The following is a 16006-nucleotide window of genomic DNA, read 5'->3' as shown; positions in this document are numbered from 1 at the left end:
TTGCAACTGGTGACCCTAATAATGATGTTCTCGTTTTCAGAGCCAATATGATGCCATGCAGTGATTTGTCTGTTAAATTGAATCTTTGCCTCTAGATAGATAGATAGATATAAAGTTTATTTTGAAATGTCTCCTACTGCCTCTGAGTCTGACTGATGTGAGATGTTATTTTGAACATGCCAAAGCATCTGAACGGCTCCAGTCCTTTCTTTTCAGCGTGCATTCCTTGATAAGTGGCAAAGCTTCCCACTTATCAGTCACTCAAAGTGACTGTGGCTGTCAGTTGCGTACAAAGCGCAATCAGTTTGGAAGCAGAGACACCAGCATTTTTCTTCTCAGCTTGAAGCAAACACGTTTTGACTGCTAGTCATTCAATTTTAAAGCATCTTCAATTAGGGGCGGATGAAGATATAAAGAAAACACATCCTAAACACCTCTGCCAGCCAGCAGTAAAAAATTTATTGTTATCTCCTGCTTTACCTTACTGCAGAGGCAGCAGCAGCAGCCTTTTTTGGCTGCACAACAAAAGTGCTCATGACTACACACACTCCATACGGACAAGATCATAGCCGTAAGGAGTTCATGTCCATCTTCCCAACTACTTTGGTACTTTCTGCTCCTGTAATTCTACTGTCGGCTGTGTAAATACCTGCATGGGTACACAAACGTGATCACAGCTCACAGGCACGCAGGTACACTGCCCCACGCATTTTGAGCACAAATGTTGACAAAACGACATATGCATGCTCTATAGCCAATAAAACGCCAACCAAAACCATCAAAAAGACCGTGGAAATAATGACAAGGAAGGAAAAGAAAAGGGAGGGTTGGCAGAAAGAGAAGTCAATGCGGGAAAAGGTACCGCAATTTCAGGGAGCTGGAAGTGGAAGGAAGTGGTAGAAGTCATCGAGTACCTCAGAGAGATGCTGAAATTGGAGAGGGGATCTGAAAAAAAAAAGACAGACAGGACCCTGGAAAGAGAGGTCTCCGAGAGAACACTTGCTGACTGGAGAGAGACCAAGATGAGGCCTTGGAGTACAAGGTTGCCAGTTGCGATGACTGCATTTCACTGCTGGCATTTTTCTTACAGTCCTAGCTGCTGGATTATTTGGGGTGTTTCAGTGTTCTGTTTTGATTTTTTAGTAAAAATAAGTTTCTGTCCCTCCCTTATGATTGTGTGAGAGAACTGGAAAGTGGGAAATTAAGATGCTAAAATTGCAAGAAGGAAGTCACGAAGTTCAAAACAATATCATAACTTTAGAACGTTTGGACTGGTAACACCAGAAGAAGCTTCATTATTGGCAAGTGCTGTTGCAATCACGTAGCTCAGCATAGGCAAAAAAGCTGATTTATCTAATGAAAACATGCCCTTGCAATCTCAATAAATTCAAGTTGTACAAATCCCAAGTAGATCCTCCTTGTCTGCATTGGTGCAACTACGCCAGTCAGCACATTTGCATTGTATGAGAGTGTAGGAAAGGCCTGAGACTGAATTATCTGTAGATGCTCAGTCTACAGGTAATCTTTGGAAGTAAAAAAGTGGTACATTGGTGCAAACTGTCGCTCTGCACAGAAATAAGTGCAGATAACCACCTCGGCAATTTTCTACGTAACTTAACTTTTATGGTAATGGAAGGAAGTGAAGGCCCATAGGTTACTTTAAAGTACATGCATCATATCCTTCAGCCAAACACACACGTTATTTGCTGAACTTGAGAGGCCAGCAAGCAATTAGCTCATTCTGACTGCTAGCCTAGATTTTTCTTTTCACTCCTCCCTTTCTCTATTTCCTCCCCCAACCTTGTCTTTTCTTTTTTTTTGTGTGTGGGTTTTGGGGTTGTTTTTTTGGAATAATTAATTTCCCAGGGGCTTTTTCCTGCTCAAGGGACAGGCGAGTTATTCTGATAACTGATAGGACATCAGCTGCAGAGCTTTTGTGAGAAACAATTGTTTAGCCTCTTTGCCGGCAACCTCGGTTGTTTGGGAAGAGGTTGCAAAGTCATGGGAAAGGCTGCAGCGTGACTCCTTGGGCCTGTCTCTCTGAATCCAGTATGCCCATGTTTATAAGTTGCAGGAAAACAGCTGCTCCTGACACATGATGAATTTGGACAAAATGTCCCCAATCTATGAGCCTGTTCAGTTTGACTGTGCAGTCACAGCTTGTCATATCCACACTGGCAAAAAACAAAACAAAAAACAAACTGTCTCACTGGACGGAGCCTGTTCTGAAAACATTTTGCAGAGTGAGAAGGAAGATACTTTCTCACAGTTTCCTACTGAAAAAAAGGTCTCATTAAACTCCCACTAATATGAATAAGAGCCTTTTCACTGTGTTCAGTGGGAGTTGGATCAGGCCCTTACTTCAACAGCTTTATTGTCTACCAAGGAAACCTTTTGTCCTCACCTCTCTCTGATATGCAAAGAGGACTAATTACGGAAGAACTAATACTGTTCTGCTGTGCAACGGCTTGCAAAGGGGTCACAGCACTGCTCTGCTGTCACTGACTTCTCAGAAAATCAGAATTCCCAGGGAAAATGGTAATAGAGATGCAAGAGACGTTACTACATCTGTAACCAAGCGCTTGTGTAGTGGTTATTCATTTTTGCACCTCGAGTGACGGATTCATCATCTACAGCCCTTTAAAGCCTCCAAGAGAACTCTGGGCTATAGGCGTGCAAGAAGCTGGGGACTGGGAAAGAAACGTCACAAGTCTTTATGGTTGCACTGCGGAGGTATCAACAGGGCAAGGATTAAGGGTAAGGATCTCTACCCCCTTTATTATAGGCACAAAGTATTCCAAATGTTTAGCTCATAGTGGCCTGTTGGAGTTTGCTTTCCAGCAGGAGACAGAAAATGAAAGGATGAGCTGTGTCGGAAGTATGATTTATAGTGCAGGGGCAGGGAACAAATCTTCACATTTCTTTATGTACAGTCAAATGATCAATGTCTTCTCACAACAAGAAAGAGAAACTGGTACTTTTTACAACTAAGCTTCATCTGAAATGGGTCAATCAAAATCTCAATGTTTTCTTAAACAAAGAGAACACAAACAGGCATGAATATCATTCAGCCAGTTCTAGGTAACAGATGATTGCTCACCTGAGGAGTTCAAAAGCAACAAGAAATCTAAACAACAATAACAACAACAATCATCACCATAGATAACCATGTGGGTAAATTATGATACCTAAAGCACTCTGGAAGCAGGTCTCTTCACCAGTGTTTTGGAAGGCTGGAATCAACCCAGAGCCTCTTGGTGCTTGGAAAGTTTTGACAATAACAACTGTGTCATTTCAAAACTTTGCATGTTAAGCTTAAGAAATATTTTTCTGAACTTCTGTGTAACTCAGAAACCAAATCCTTCTTTCCTCCTCAAAAATACTGCTAGATTTTGAAAAACAGATCTGGCTACAAAAGGGACTAACCATCCTGCAGGAAATTCCAAGTGTTCCAGATTTTATTACATTCCAAATTGGAACAACACCTTAAAACCTCAGAACTTAATGAGAACGGGAATATTCTGATTTGGGAACATACTAGCACAGCCAGGCCTCTCCATTTACCAAGACAGCTCATGGGGAAAGGGACACAGCCAGCCGACAGCGAGTGGGGAGGATGGAAATCTGGATCCAGACTCACAAGGGAAAGCCTTATTTGGAGCCGGAAGGACACCCAGAGCGGCTGAGGGATTCAGGAAAGCTGGGAAGCCTGCAACCCAAACGGGCCTGGAGTCTGGGAGGGCCATGGTGCCCACATTCCCTGCCCGACAAGCTGCTAAGGGTCTGTAAAACTGGAGGCCGCTGAAGCCACGGTAAGCTTTTCGCCTGAGAGCCGGGCCTCCCGCTGCCACCAGGCTCTGGAGCTGCCTGCACCATCTGGCCAGGCACCAGGGAGAAGTCACATCCCCCCCGGCAGAGGCGCGCGCCTTTCTAGCGGTGCATCAGAGTTGAGTCAGGATCCCCTCGTTCCTCAGAGGTCGGAACTCGCTAACAGAAATCCCGTTAGAACATCTGCTGACAAGTCTCTAGCTCTGAAGGAAAAAGAAAACCCTCTATTAAAACACAGAGAGTCATCAAATGGTTGCTGTCTGGCAGGAATTGCTCTCAAGTTTCAGATAACACTCAGTTCTCAGGCTAAGTACGTCACCCAGAAATGAATACAAATTAGTAACCAAGTTCTGGCAGTATTAAACTAAAAAGTCAAAGAAAACTGTGGTCCAAATGTTAGAGGCATCGTAAAGCAGCGCTGTTGCTTCTTGCTGCTTTGAGATCTTAGTTCTGTATTATTGGCAACCTGAAGTGTTCCAAGATCTTGAGCTGGGCTCTCCAAAAGAAATTTTGACTAAAAATCAGAACAGTTTAAAAAACAACATTTGGCTTCCGTTTTGTTTGCCTTCTAATTTTGGAACTTGTAGTGCTCATGGTTTCAGATTTTGCCTGGAAGTATGAGAGCTGGAAGTTTACATTTTGAAGAAATGAAAGCTGGCATTTTTTGTCATCACATGACTCCAAGAGCTGGGGCTTGAGGGAAAAACATAAAACATTGTCAGGCTTTCTACAAAATTGTGAGATTAGCAGCATTGGTTTTATCACAATTTAGGCTGCAAAGTTGACCTATTTTATCAACAGTGCCCTACTGAATATGAACTTTTTAATGAATTTTAACAATCATATTTCATTTTAAACATAGTTCAATTAAAATGACATTCATCACTGTGCTTCAGAGCAAACTATTCAATCGTCAACCTGGGCTAGACTTCTTCTCTGAGCAAGCAGAAAGTGTAAACTGCACCACCCCACAAGACTTTGCATCTCAGAGACACCCCTCAAGGCAGAACACCACGCATGCTCACTGCCTGTCCTGGGGACTAGCTCAGCATCATGACAAAGGAGCATCTAGCCTTTGAGTTTCGTTCACTCTCTGCCCACCTGATGTGACAGCTACAGAGCCTCAGACTTCACCATGTTCTAGGGCAAGGACACCAGGAAGTAGATTGTGGCCTCACAACAGAAGATGTGGAGGTCACCATGAGAGTTCTCCTGGGGCCCTAAAGGACAAAACTAGATTTAGTCCAAGAACTTGCTGAGCCGTACTCGGTGTCTGCATGCTCTTTCCTCAGCCTGTTCTACAGCTGCAGATCGCTACAGAGCTGCTCTGAAACACAACCCGAGATCTTTGGGGCTGTTGATGCACAGGAGTTGGCAGAACAATGCATTCCACTTTCATTTCTGGTAAAAGAGCAAGACTGAGGTGTGCCAAGGAGCAGACCCCAAATACTCAGCAGGCAGAAACTGTTAAAGTGGAAACCTTTTCAATACACATACACACAAAGATTAAATAGAACAGAAAGTAGTGTGCTTGGGAGGATGCATTCCAGAGTGGCATAAAATAAGATGGGGGGAGGTTTAGTTAATTATTCAGAGAAACTCAAACCTCTTCACAAATTAGGTCTAGAACATCCTGAAAAACAGGGGGGAGGGGGGAAGATAAACATTTGCCAAAACACAAAATCCTGTCTAGATCACATTTTAGCATTTTGAGGTCATACAGATTCTTAAATTTAATCTAATCTGCAACTTTTCTCCAGTTTAGCATCAACTCTTTACTTAACTCTCTATATGAAGATGAGCTGTTTGTCTTCTGCATTAGTGACACCTCCTTCCAGTTAATTCAGAAGAGATGGACTTGAAAAAGACATAATGTCTATTACAGACTCACGTGCCAGGTACATTTTTCCAAGCTCAAGTAGCTAACACATCTTTCTTCAGCATCACAGAAGTGGCTACTTTAATTGAGCTGTAGTTATACTCAGCATTTACAGTCCTCTAAGGAGGAGAGACATGTTGCAGTCTCTCCCTGCTTATGTATTGTGTGTGTATCAGTGATTGTATGCTGGGGTAAGGAGAGAGGGAACTGTTTCCAAGTTAGCGCACTTAGAGAAAGGAGTCATAAATCATGGGGTCAGTCAGGTTGTGCTTTTTTTTAACCTTAGGGTATTATGTTTTCAATACAATATTTCAATAGCTTTTTTCTGTGTAATAATTTATCTGGAATTATGGCAACCCTTACAAGCTTAGAAAAAATTGGCTGAAGTAAAATGAATCCTTTGTCATAAATAGGTTGTGTTCGTAACTGCAGTCTAATCATTCAATTGCACATAAGTCAAATAGTTATCCAGACTTTGTAGGAATATTTCCCTGCCAATAAATCTAATGCTATTTAAAAATTCCTGGCTGATGTGACAGAAGCCTGTTAGATTAATTAGGGCAAGGTCAGAAAAGCTGAACTCACAGTTACACTCATGTCACAGTTTTGTTCCACCTACCATAACCTGATTGTAAGCTCACAGACGTTTTAAACATAGGCATGTTAGGGTGATTTCATTGTCTCCATTTACATACAAAGGCAGATCTCTTCAGGAATTATTTCTTCTCTCTGAAAACAGTAAACTAAGCACACAACTGAGCAAAAATGTTTTGCTTTGATTCACTGTCAATAAGGGTTTTTTTATTTTTAAATGTTTTTCCCTATCCGTGACTTCACAGTGATTGGACTGCAACCAGGGTTCATGAGACTACAAGACCATGCAGACCACAGAACTGTCAAGAGGCAGGCAGTATAATCAAAATTACACTACAAATAGATCATCTCTGTGGGAATGAGAGGACAGTATTGTCTCTCTGCCTGTTCAATTCTTGACCTGTATCTCGTGACCATCCAGAAGAAGGGTACCCCAAATCTGATGGGTTTTGTGTGAAGTGGACCTTGGAAATGAAATTACCTTGGCAGGGCCAATATTTCATCTGAAATCCCTTGAGACAGGCCTCCAAATAATTTCTGAGGCTTGCAACTTGTATCAGATGGTAGCTAGCTGACTTTCATTTACTACTGACTTAGGTCAAACTTGGACCAGGGATCAAGAGATGAAAGGCTCTATAACTCATTATCAATAATCAGTGTTCTCCACTACCCTAAAAACGACATACTTCATTCTTATCTACAAGGCCTTAAAACTTAAAAGGGTTGGGGTCAAATTATGTTACTTCAATTTATTTTTATTCACTGCTTATAAAACAACTTCCCCTCTCACTGCCATAGTTAAATGCTAAAAATGTAAATAATTTCCTTGCTATTGTAGAGGTTCTACTGTTGTTTTTCTTTTAAAGTCTTATTAAAGATACAGCGGTAAAGAAAAACCCCTCCCACACACAAATTTAGAGAGAAAAAAAAAAAACAGAGGTCAAGGCCAAGCCAGGCCTTAGCAGTCTCAAAATTATTTTCAGCAAAGCACATTTTGTGTATAAGTTGCCTTGTAACAGAGGGGTGGACCTTCCCCAGAAGTTTTACATAGTTACACAAGTCCTGATACCGACAGAATATCCTCTGAAATGATAGAGCCAGTTTTTCTCCTAGTGTGAAGCCATACAATTCCTCTCATTTTGCTGGAGTTAAGTTTTCTTACGTAACTTAAGTTAAGTTACGGATATGGCCCATAATTTTAGGCAATTAATTCTAAAACGTTAGGGAGAAGCTTTGGAAGGAAAACCGTGTTGTTACTGAACAAACGGAACATAGCATCTACTTCCACAGCGACTTGCAATGCTCTATAAATAATTGCATACTTAGACAGACAAGAGATTTTACCATGATTCTAGGTATCTGTAAAATGTCAAATCCCTCCTTTGTTATTCTGTGAAAACCTTCATGGGCAAACTGATTTGCATTATTCCCAAAACAGGGCCATGCATATATATACATGGAAGAAAAGTAATGAAATACAGTCAATGGCGTGAAAAGAAACCTGTGAATACTTTAAGGAAAAAAGAGGTTAAATAAAGTTTACTGGTTACACTGGGTTAACAATATTTTTTCTACTACTAGGAGTAAACCACTAGATACCTAGGACCTACACAGTTTCTCTCCTGAAGCTAACCAACCTTGCGACCAGTTTCTTCTTCAGACAATACTTCACCCGAAGTGTTGAAAATTTCCAGACTTTCAACACCTGGGGCACAGGGAAGGAGAGACATTTGATTACCAATCACTGAAGAGAACTGCTTCTGAAAAACTTCAAAACTACAGTTGTAGGGGATCCACTGCAATCCAACTCTTTCTGGCAATGTTTTTGCTCCTCCTGATCTACAGCTGAAAGAGGATTTGGTCCTGCAAACCCTCGCACACATGACCAGTTCCTCTCACATCTGCTTCCTGATCCCTATAGGAGCAGTGTTCATCATACAAGGCCTTCCAGAAACTGACCTTTTTTGCCTAATGACAGGTAACATCCTCATGTGTTTCCATAAAAAAGATGTAAGCCATTTGCAGAAATTCTTAAAGAAGCTATGACAGTAATGGCTGAGGGAAAGCGTGGGGAGACAGGAAAGGAGACAAGAGAGATAACAGGGGCATGGGTGGAGATGTAGTCTCTGACCTGGATCTGTTGTTGGAGAAGGTTAATTTTGTGTTGCTGCTGCAGGAGCTGCTGCTGTTGTCTTGCAATCTGTGGAGAAAGTGCACAGAAGAAACATGAGACAGGTATCACCATTCCTGGAGTCAGTACAAAGGAAACTTCCATCCTGCTTGGTTTTTTAAACCGCTCTACTAAGCTAAGAAACGTTCAAGTGTGGGTGGCAGCAGCCTGGACTGCCGCTGAAGCAAGGGGGTCATGTTCAGGAGCAATTCACAGCTAATAATCGTATGAAAGGGATTCTTATGGAAAGTGCTGCACTGGGTATTAAGAGAAGGACTGATGCAAAATCTCTCCTCTCTCATTATCTGAAATGGGATTGCTGCAGTCCCCCAAAAGTGAGCACTCATTTGCTCCAATCTGCTGGAGGAAGAACAATACTGGCAGAGAAGGTGGAAAATAGTAGAAGGCAGGAAAGGCAAAAAAGTAGGATCGACAGTAATATTATTTTTATGTTTGGCACCACCTATTCAAAAATTCCAGAAAAAAAGGAAATCTGACACCCAGGAGGAAGGTATTAGTGTGCATATTTCCTTGATGCAGAAACAGACACAAAGAAACTGGAACGGGGATTGGGAAAATCACTGACTCTTCAACGTGTATATTGGCTGAAAGGAACCAAGGGGGCTGCTGGGCAAGGCTACACAGCTCAACATTGAAACTGATTTATAGAAGCTGATAGAGTAGTTGTAGTCTCCTCTCAAAGTCATCTGTGTTCTCCATAAGGACTTCCATCCTCTCTCTCCATTGACTAAATGATGGTGAACCTTACTGTAGACACATTTTATATACAGCGAAGGTAAAACCAGACAACAACAGAACCAAATTAGAGGTTGCAGAGGACAGATGGAGATAAACCATTATATATCTCAAAATTAAAAGTAAACTTGAAAAACTTTTAAGTCATCACAAAAGCTCTGCTCTCATGAATAGCTAACACGGCAGTACAAACATTAGAAGGAGGATTGCTCTTCCCCTATGGCATGTGTACACATCTCAGGGTCTGATGGGAACTTACACATACTTACTGGGAGGAATTTTGTGCATTCTCCCCCTTAGGTATTTTCTTTCATTTCTATTATTAAACTATTAGCATAAGAAACACTCACTCATAGTTAACTCCACGTCTAAAAGTTCAAATGTTTTCTTTCCAGAGCCTCTCTTTAAGCAACCAATACTTTTTTTGAAAGTTTGGTTATTTTAATTTCTATATAATGCAGAATTATACACAATACTTTTAAGTAAAAGAAATCCTTGTTTTCCTAATAATAATCCTGCAGGATTTCTTACTGTTTTTTGCCATTCTCTCCATTTCCTTTTTCACTTTCAGATTGTTCAGCCATCCTGTAGCATCAGTGACTTTACAAGTTAGGGCAAAAGAAATAGTTCCTGCAGGATGTCTCCTCGTGGAAGAATCTTGCCAATTCCACCTTCACACCTTCATCTACCTTTTCCATGTAAACAACAGTGTGATACAAATTCTCTAGTTTAATAGAGAAGTCACTTATCCTTTCTCCCTATGTGGGATTTCAGGTGTGAGGCCAAAATACATGGTATTTAAGATAACGATTTAAACAACCAAAACCAGGGAAAACCAAGGCTAAAACGTCCGAAGATGTCAGCAGTGGTTTAGAATCTTAAGACTTGTTTGGTACAATACAAACATTGATGTATCACAACTACGACAGATTTCAAAGAATTTTGTGAGTTTCAGAGAATTCACATAGATGAAATTCTGTGATATAAACTCAAATGGCATTACAAACTGAAATAAATGGTCAGGCAGACCAAAACGCTTTCACATAAGAGGTATCAGGATGGACTCCTGACAAAATTTTAAACCAGATATCTAAGTATTCTTTGCTCATGTTCAGGTATAAAAATGGACATTCATTTCTGTTAAAACTTGCACGGTGCTACTATGTTAGAAAAGTTGTGTTCTTGCATAAAATATCAGGTGTCCATGTGCGCACCTTGGAACTGTTCATGTGTGACAACATGTTCGTGTTTTCAGTGGAGGGCATATTTGCAAGAGCTGAAAATTGAGCCTCCCAAGCACAGAAGAAAAAAAGTCACACTTGTTCTTTATATTCTTCTCCCTCACTTTTTTGCACAGTTGGCAAAACCAGCCTTTTCGTTTGTCATATTACAATTTAAATGACGCATTTTGTTCTTTTTATACCTATTCAGTATCACTGAATTCAAGCAGCATTGGAGGACTATTCAGGAATCTGTAAACTTATTTACACCTATTTTTTAAAAAAACACTGTTGGAAGATACTAATTCCAAACTGGAAGATGTACCTTTAAGAGACAAAGAGCACTATTTTATATATTGCAAATTTAAAGCATTCTTCCAACATGTTTTTGTTCAAACTTCTTGACCTAAGAAAACAAATGGAAAAAAAATTCCGGATGGACAGCAAACTTGAAAAGTATCAACCCTAAAAGATAAGCTCCTGGAAAGTCCTTCTAGAAAATTATTTAAGCTGCAAGCCACTGTAATAATCACTCACCTGTTCTTGTTGCTGCTTAGCCAGCTCCATTTGTTGGCGTTGTTTCTCGATCTGTGATGCAGCCAGTTTCTTCTGTTCATCGTGAGCTGCGAGCAGCTGTTCTCGCAAACTGGTCAGCTGATTGATCATACCCATGAGCTGCCTTTCTTTCTCAGCGAGGCTTTCTGGAGTCCCTGGGCATCATATGGTGGGGAGGGGGGGAAGTAAAGAGAAGAGAGGAAAGTTAGAGCTAGCCAGGTTTTTATTTTGCAGCTTCACTGTAAGCAAAGTTTAGTAGAACCAAAGAGCAGCAGCATGTTGCAATATACTGCACATTAAGACCTGTTCCTCTACAGGAAAATAAACCATAGGGGATGATTCTATACGCAGGCTTTGATCTGGTGTCCCCCTTCAATGTTTCCTTGCCCTTTCATCTATTTTCTGTTGCCTTTTTATCAGATTAATAGGGAGAAAAATACTGTTTTGAAAGAGTTTCAAATTGCAAACGTTTATATTTCGTGCGGATCAAAATCAACACTTCCAGTTTCGAAAGACAATTACATTTTTGTCAGAAACGTATGACAAAGACACATCAATGCTTTGACGTTTACGGAAGCTGTAAGGTGTGTATTGACATCCCTCTACAATCAAGGGGAAGCAGAGACGTCTCCTGGGTGCCGGATACCCCGCCGGCTCCCCACGCCCAGCGTTCTCAGTTACTAGTTCAGCACACTACAGCTGTCAGGACACTACCCGTTATATCATCTGCAGCTGCCCTGATTAGGATGACATTATATAGTATTTAAATTGTCAATAACTACTACCGCTGCTGCTACCACTGATGAGTATTTTTAAAGGAAGAAGTCTTGCACAAACATATCAGAAAAACTGAGTTAAACACAACTCACCATCTCTCTCATTTGTCCTGTCATTAGATGTTTTTTATAGGAGAGTTCAGCGGACACAGACAGAGGAACTGACTACCTCGCTCTCATAATCATTCCGTAAAAATTCTCCTTCTACCCAGAAGGACAGTGGTTATAAGGGAAGGAAAGAAAAAATTCCAAGAAAAATCAAAAGCTGTGAGTCATACACTAAAACAAAAAATGGCACTATTACTATATCCAGTATCATTTGACTTCAAATTTAAAAGACCAGAAAATATGTGTAGCAGCTAATCCACAGATATCTCCAATACCACCACACCCTCTCACATGAGTCAGATCCTATGAAACCCTTTCTCAAAAAAGCTTTAGGAAAGGATTAAGGCTATCAGTGTCTATGCCTCCTCTGAAAACAGCCTGCTTTCAGGACAACCCTGCCACACAAACCTTTCTCAAACACAGGAAACATTCTTCTGCCAATGTCACCAGTGCTCTCCAAGTGAAAAAAAAAGGAAGAAAAATTGGCGACTATACTAAACATGTTCCTAGCCAACTATCAGTCAGACATGGAAAAGAGCTACTGGTAATAGCTCATTTAGTCTACCCCCCTGCCAGTGCAGGAATGTTCCCTACAATATATTTACTACAGCTTTCTAGATTGGATTGAAATGTCTGAAATGGTGAATCATCTACTGCTTTCTTTGGAAGATTGTACCACAGCCTTAGAGGTGTCAATGTGAGGGCTCTCTGCTTGATATTTAGTTTAATTTACATTCACTTAATTTCAACCTTGCACTCCCAAGCAACAGCCCATTTGCTATGTTAGCCAACTCCAAGCCCTTAAATACATTTGTAGACAGCCATATACAAGTGGGAAAACACAAAGACTCAACATTTTCCTGTGAAGGAAATGTAACTCGATTAATTTTCAATTAAGATGCTAGAGATATATGTGAAAATATCCTCACCACGTAACAAAGACCTACAGCAGAATATACTCAGATATAGCCTCCAGAATCCCTGTGGTACAAGCTGTAAACTTGAGAAAGACGCTGAAACAGAAACCATAGGACTTTAAACCTGTTCTTTAAAAAGCTGTGAGAAAGAATGGAAACCAGTGCTGAAATACTAACACTGCTGAAGAAAACACTTTTCACTTACAATTTTGATTTCAAACATTGGAGACAGAGAACTGCTACAAGTCATGTATTTGCCACTTGGCCATACAGTTAATTGGAAACGTCTAGTGTCACTCTTCCATCCTTCATTTGTTTTTCCCTAGGAAAAAGGGTGCAGTGTTTCCAAGTAGCATAGAAGAATTCTTCTAGAAGGCAGCCCCTTCCTTGTCCTAGTCGCGACTAGCCTGTCAGTTGGCTGTAATGCTCATCCTAGAAGACTGTCAGTATACTGACACTGGCAGTGTAACATGCTGGGCACACTGAAACATCTGAAAACTAAGTATTTTAATTATTTATTCAAGGAGCTATTTTATTCCAAAGTTGGTTGGTGTGCACAAGAGAGAGGGAGAAAGACCTAGAGGGAGAAGGAATACACAGGACTGGCTTAGTCCTAAAGTTAGGGTAAGCAAAAAGAAATCGCTGTCAAATAAACTGACAAATACACTGACACACATCAAAGATCTTCAGCCAGTACTGGTTCATCAGTGTATTTTGAGCTCCCACAGTAGTTTCCAGTTGGGAGTCAAAAAGCACTTTGTAAAGTTAAATTAATCCCCACCACACCTTTGAAAGGTGGAAAAATGTTTCCATATGTGTAAACTGACAGACAGAGGGGTCACAGAGTTAGTTACCACAGCGGCAGAAAAAGAAACGTTGATATCCAGCCCTGTGCTGCAAAGCTCAGGCTCCGCTTCCCGAGAGAGCGCGGAACGCTCCACGTGCGGCCGCCCTGACTGCGACACGAAATAACTGCACAGCCGTGGGGTCATCCACCTACTGATCTGATTTACCTAGAGAGGAGCAAAAAAAACTTCTTCCCCGGGAAAGCAACAGCTTTATTTGAATTGCAGGAACGAGAAGAGTCTTGTTGATGATGATGAACTAAGGAGCAAGCGGTCAGGGCAATGAAGTGCCGGTGCAGAGGCCGGAGTTGCGGGCGCACCTCAGACGTGCAGCTGGGGACAAATCCACCAAACTCAATCTCTTCATCGTTACTCTGTTTTTAAAGAAACGTTGAGATGCCCAAAGGGGGTGCTTTATGTGCTAACATAGTAAGTACAATACGTAATTCCTTTTGGTTTATAAACTGGAGTGGAAGTAGTCTGACAAGAGGCAGCCTTCTTGTATTGTATTTCTTGAACAATTTCAGTTTGCTAATAAACCAACAGGGAGAATTTATCACTGTCTACTTTTAAAACAAATCTTTTGTTGGGAACACTTTCTGGAAAATATGGCTTAGTAGGCACTTTATTTTCATGTGATGAGCCCATCCTTCCAGTAACTTCAATAATACTTAATCATAATTTCAATTCTTTAAGGTATCATTCCTTGCAAAATAAGTATTCGCATAGCCCTACTCTCAAGTCACCTGCACAAAACCACAGGCAAGAGAGATCAGATGTGTGGGTCTACTGGAAGACGGTGAATTTTGGGGTAGATTTCCCCTTGCCTTACCCACATATCCATATAAATCCCACTGATGATGAATCACAGATAGTTTTGAGGTATTTTGTGGACAACTGGTGGCTTATAAAAGTGTGAAAATTAAAAAGAAGAAAAGTACTTGAATCAGATTGTCTTGATCATAACGTAAAGTGTTTGCATTTAGTTTAATTTTGGTATTTTTTGTTACTCTTATTACCTAGCTCACCTTTTCTGTATTTTCTTTTGTGGAAATGGCGAACAAAACTGCCATTTCACAGTTGCCGTTCATAAATTACCTAGTTTGCGTAACAAGTGAAGGCCAAATGATACTTGGCATTATTTATGTAAGCTGAGGGCAACAGCTTGGTCACTGCACCAGTACATCCAGTGACAGGTGTATTAAAATGCACCGCAGAGTTAGAGCACCAGTTGCCATTTTTGTATCCCTTTCCAGATACTCTATGTTGTGGATAGGCAAAGCTGGTGGACTTCTGTCCTATCACCACTATTTTCTCTTTGTTAACCCGCCTGAGATCTAAACCTTTATCATTGTGTGAAGTGTCTTGACAGCTATGGGATTTCCATTTTAAGAACTCGGTAGCTTACAGGGCAAAACACGTTAGTATTTTAAGTAACTACAACACCTACCGCGTAAAGACAGTTGCTTAAATCATGCTACTTGGGAATTAATGAAGCACCCCCACGGCTGCTAACACTGCTAGAACTTGGGAGGCGGTGCAAACCTCAGAGAGGATAAGCCACCAGCCCCAGCAGCTACCTTCAGCCGCCTCCTTACTGAACTCACTTGGAACTGCTCCAGGTAGGATGGAGTTGGGGAATGGTTCTGGAGCTGGCCTGTGCTCTACACAGAGTATCCGTACGGCTTCAGCGCTTTCACTCTAGCTATGCAGCGTGGCTGGGGGAAAAACCAAGTGCCCATTATTGCAGCATACAACTTGACAGCAAGCTAGTCCCACTTCACACAGGTATTGAGCGAGGAGTAAAAAGAGAGTGGCTTGCATCAATGACTGCCTCAAAAATTACTCTTAATTACCATCAGATCCACAACAAATAGATATTGCACATTTTATGTTTAACAAAGCTTTTAACCACCAGACCACCTGCCTTTCAGGAGATTGCTGTAGGTGCTCATACTGCTCTCTGTACTCTAACACTGCAATAGCAAAACGTTGATTTTTCACAACTTATCAAAACAACTCAGGCAAGAGAGCATCCAAGTATATGCTACGGGTTGATACAGCGAATGGCCCAAGAAAAGTTGCTTTCCAGATGCGTCAGATTATTCTCTATCACCACAAAAAGAGACTCAGAAAGAAAAAAAAAAAAACCACCCACATGTTGTGGATGGAACACCCACAGCAGATGGCAATAAAAGACGACTCAAATTAGTGGCGTTCTGTATCACCAAACCTAAACTTCATCTCAGATCAACACTATCCATAATAGCGTTTAAGTAGTAAAAGAAATTTGCTCAAATGTGAAATAAACTATTACACATGCTTAGTTCTGATTCACAGTCTCAGACTGGCAGTGAT

The 16006-nt window shown here is 41.0% G+C and overlaps 1 protein-coding gene across 7 annotated transcripts in view; it reads right to left on the bottom strand.

Annotated features, from left to right (window-relative positions):
* The window catches only part of SOX5 (SRY-box transcription factor 5), a gene marked incomplete at both ends in the record, with an annotated part of 298722 nt that overhangs the window by 136778 nt on the left and 145938 nt on the right, over positions 1-16006 (bottom strand). For all 7 annotated transcript variants that reach the window (XM_082010588.1, XM_082010587.1, XM_082010589.1 and 4 more), the window contains 2 exons: positions 8433-8501; positions 10985-11157. In XM_082010588.1, coding sequence (XP_081866714.1) covers positions 8433-8501; positions 10985-11157 — 242 coding nt within the window. The remainder of the gene's footprint in view (positions 1-8432; positions 8502-10984; positions 11158-16006) is intronic.

The sequence above is a fragment of the Phaethon aethereus genome, assembly GCF_964289735.1.
Source record: "Phaethon aethereus genome assembly, chromosome: 1".
Classification (NCBI taxonomy): domain Eukaryota; kingdom Metazoa; phylum Chordata; class Aves; order Phaethontiformes; family Phaethontidae; genus Phaethon; species Phaethon aethereus.
The sequence above is the reverse complement of the archived record's forward strand: the minus strand, read 5'-3'. Positions and strand labels throughout refer to the sequence as shown.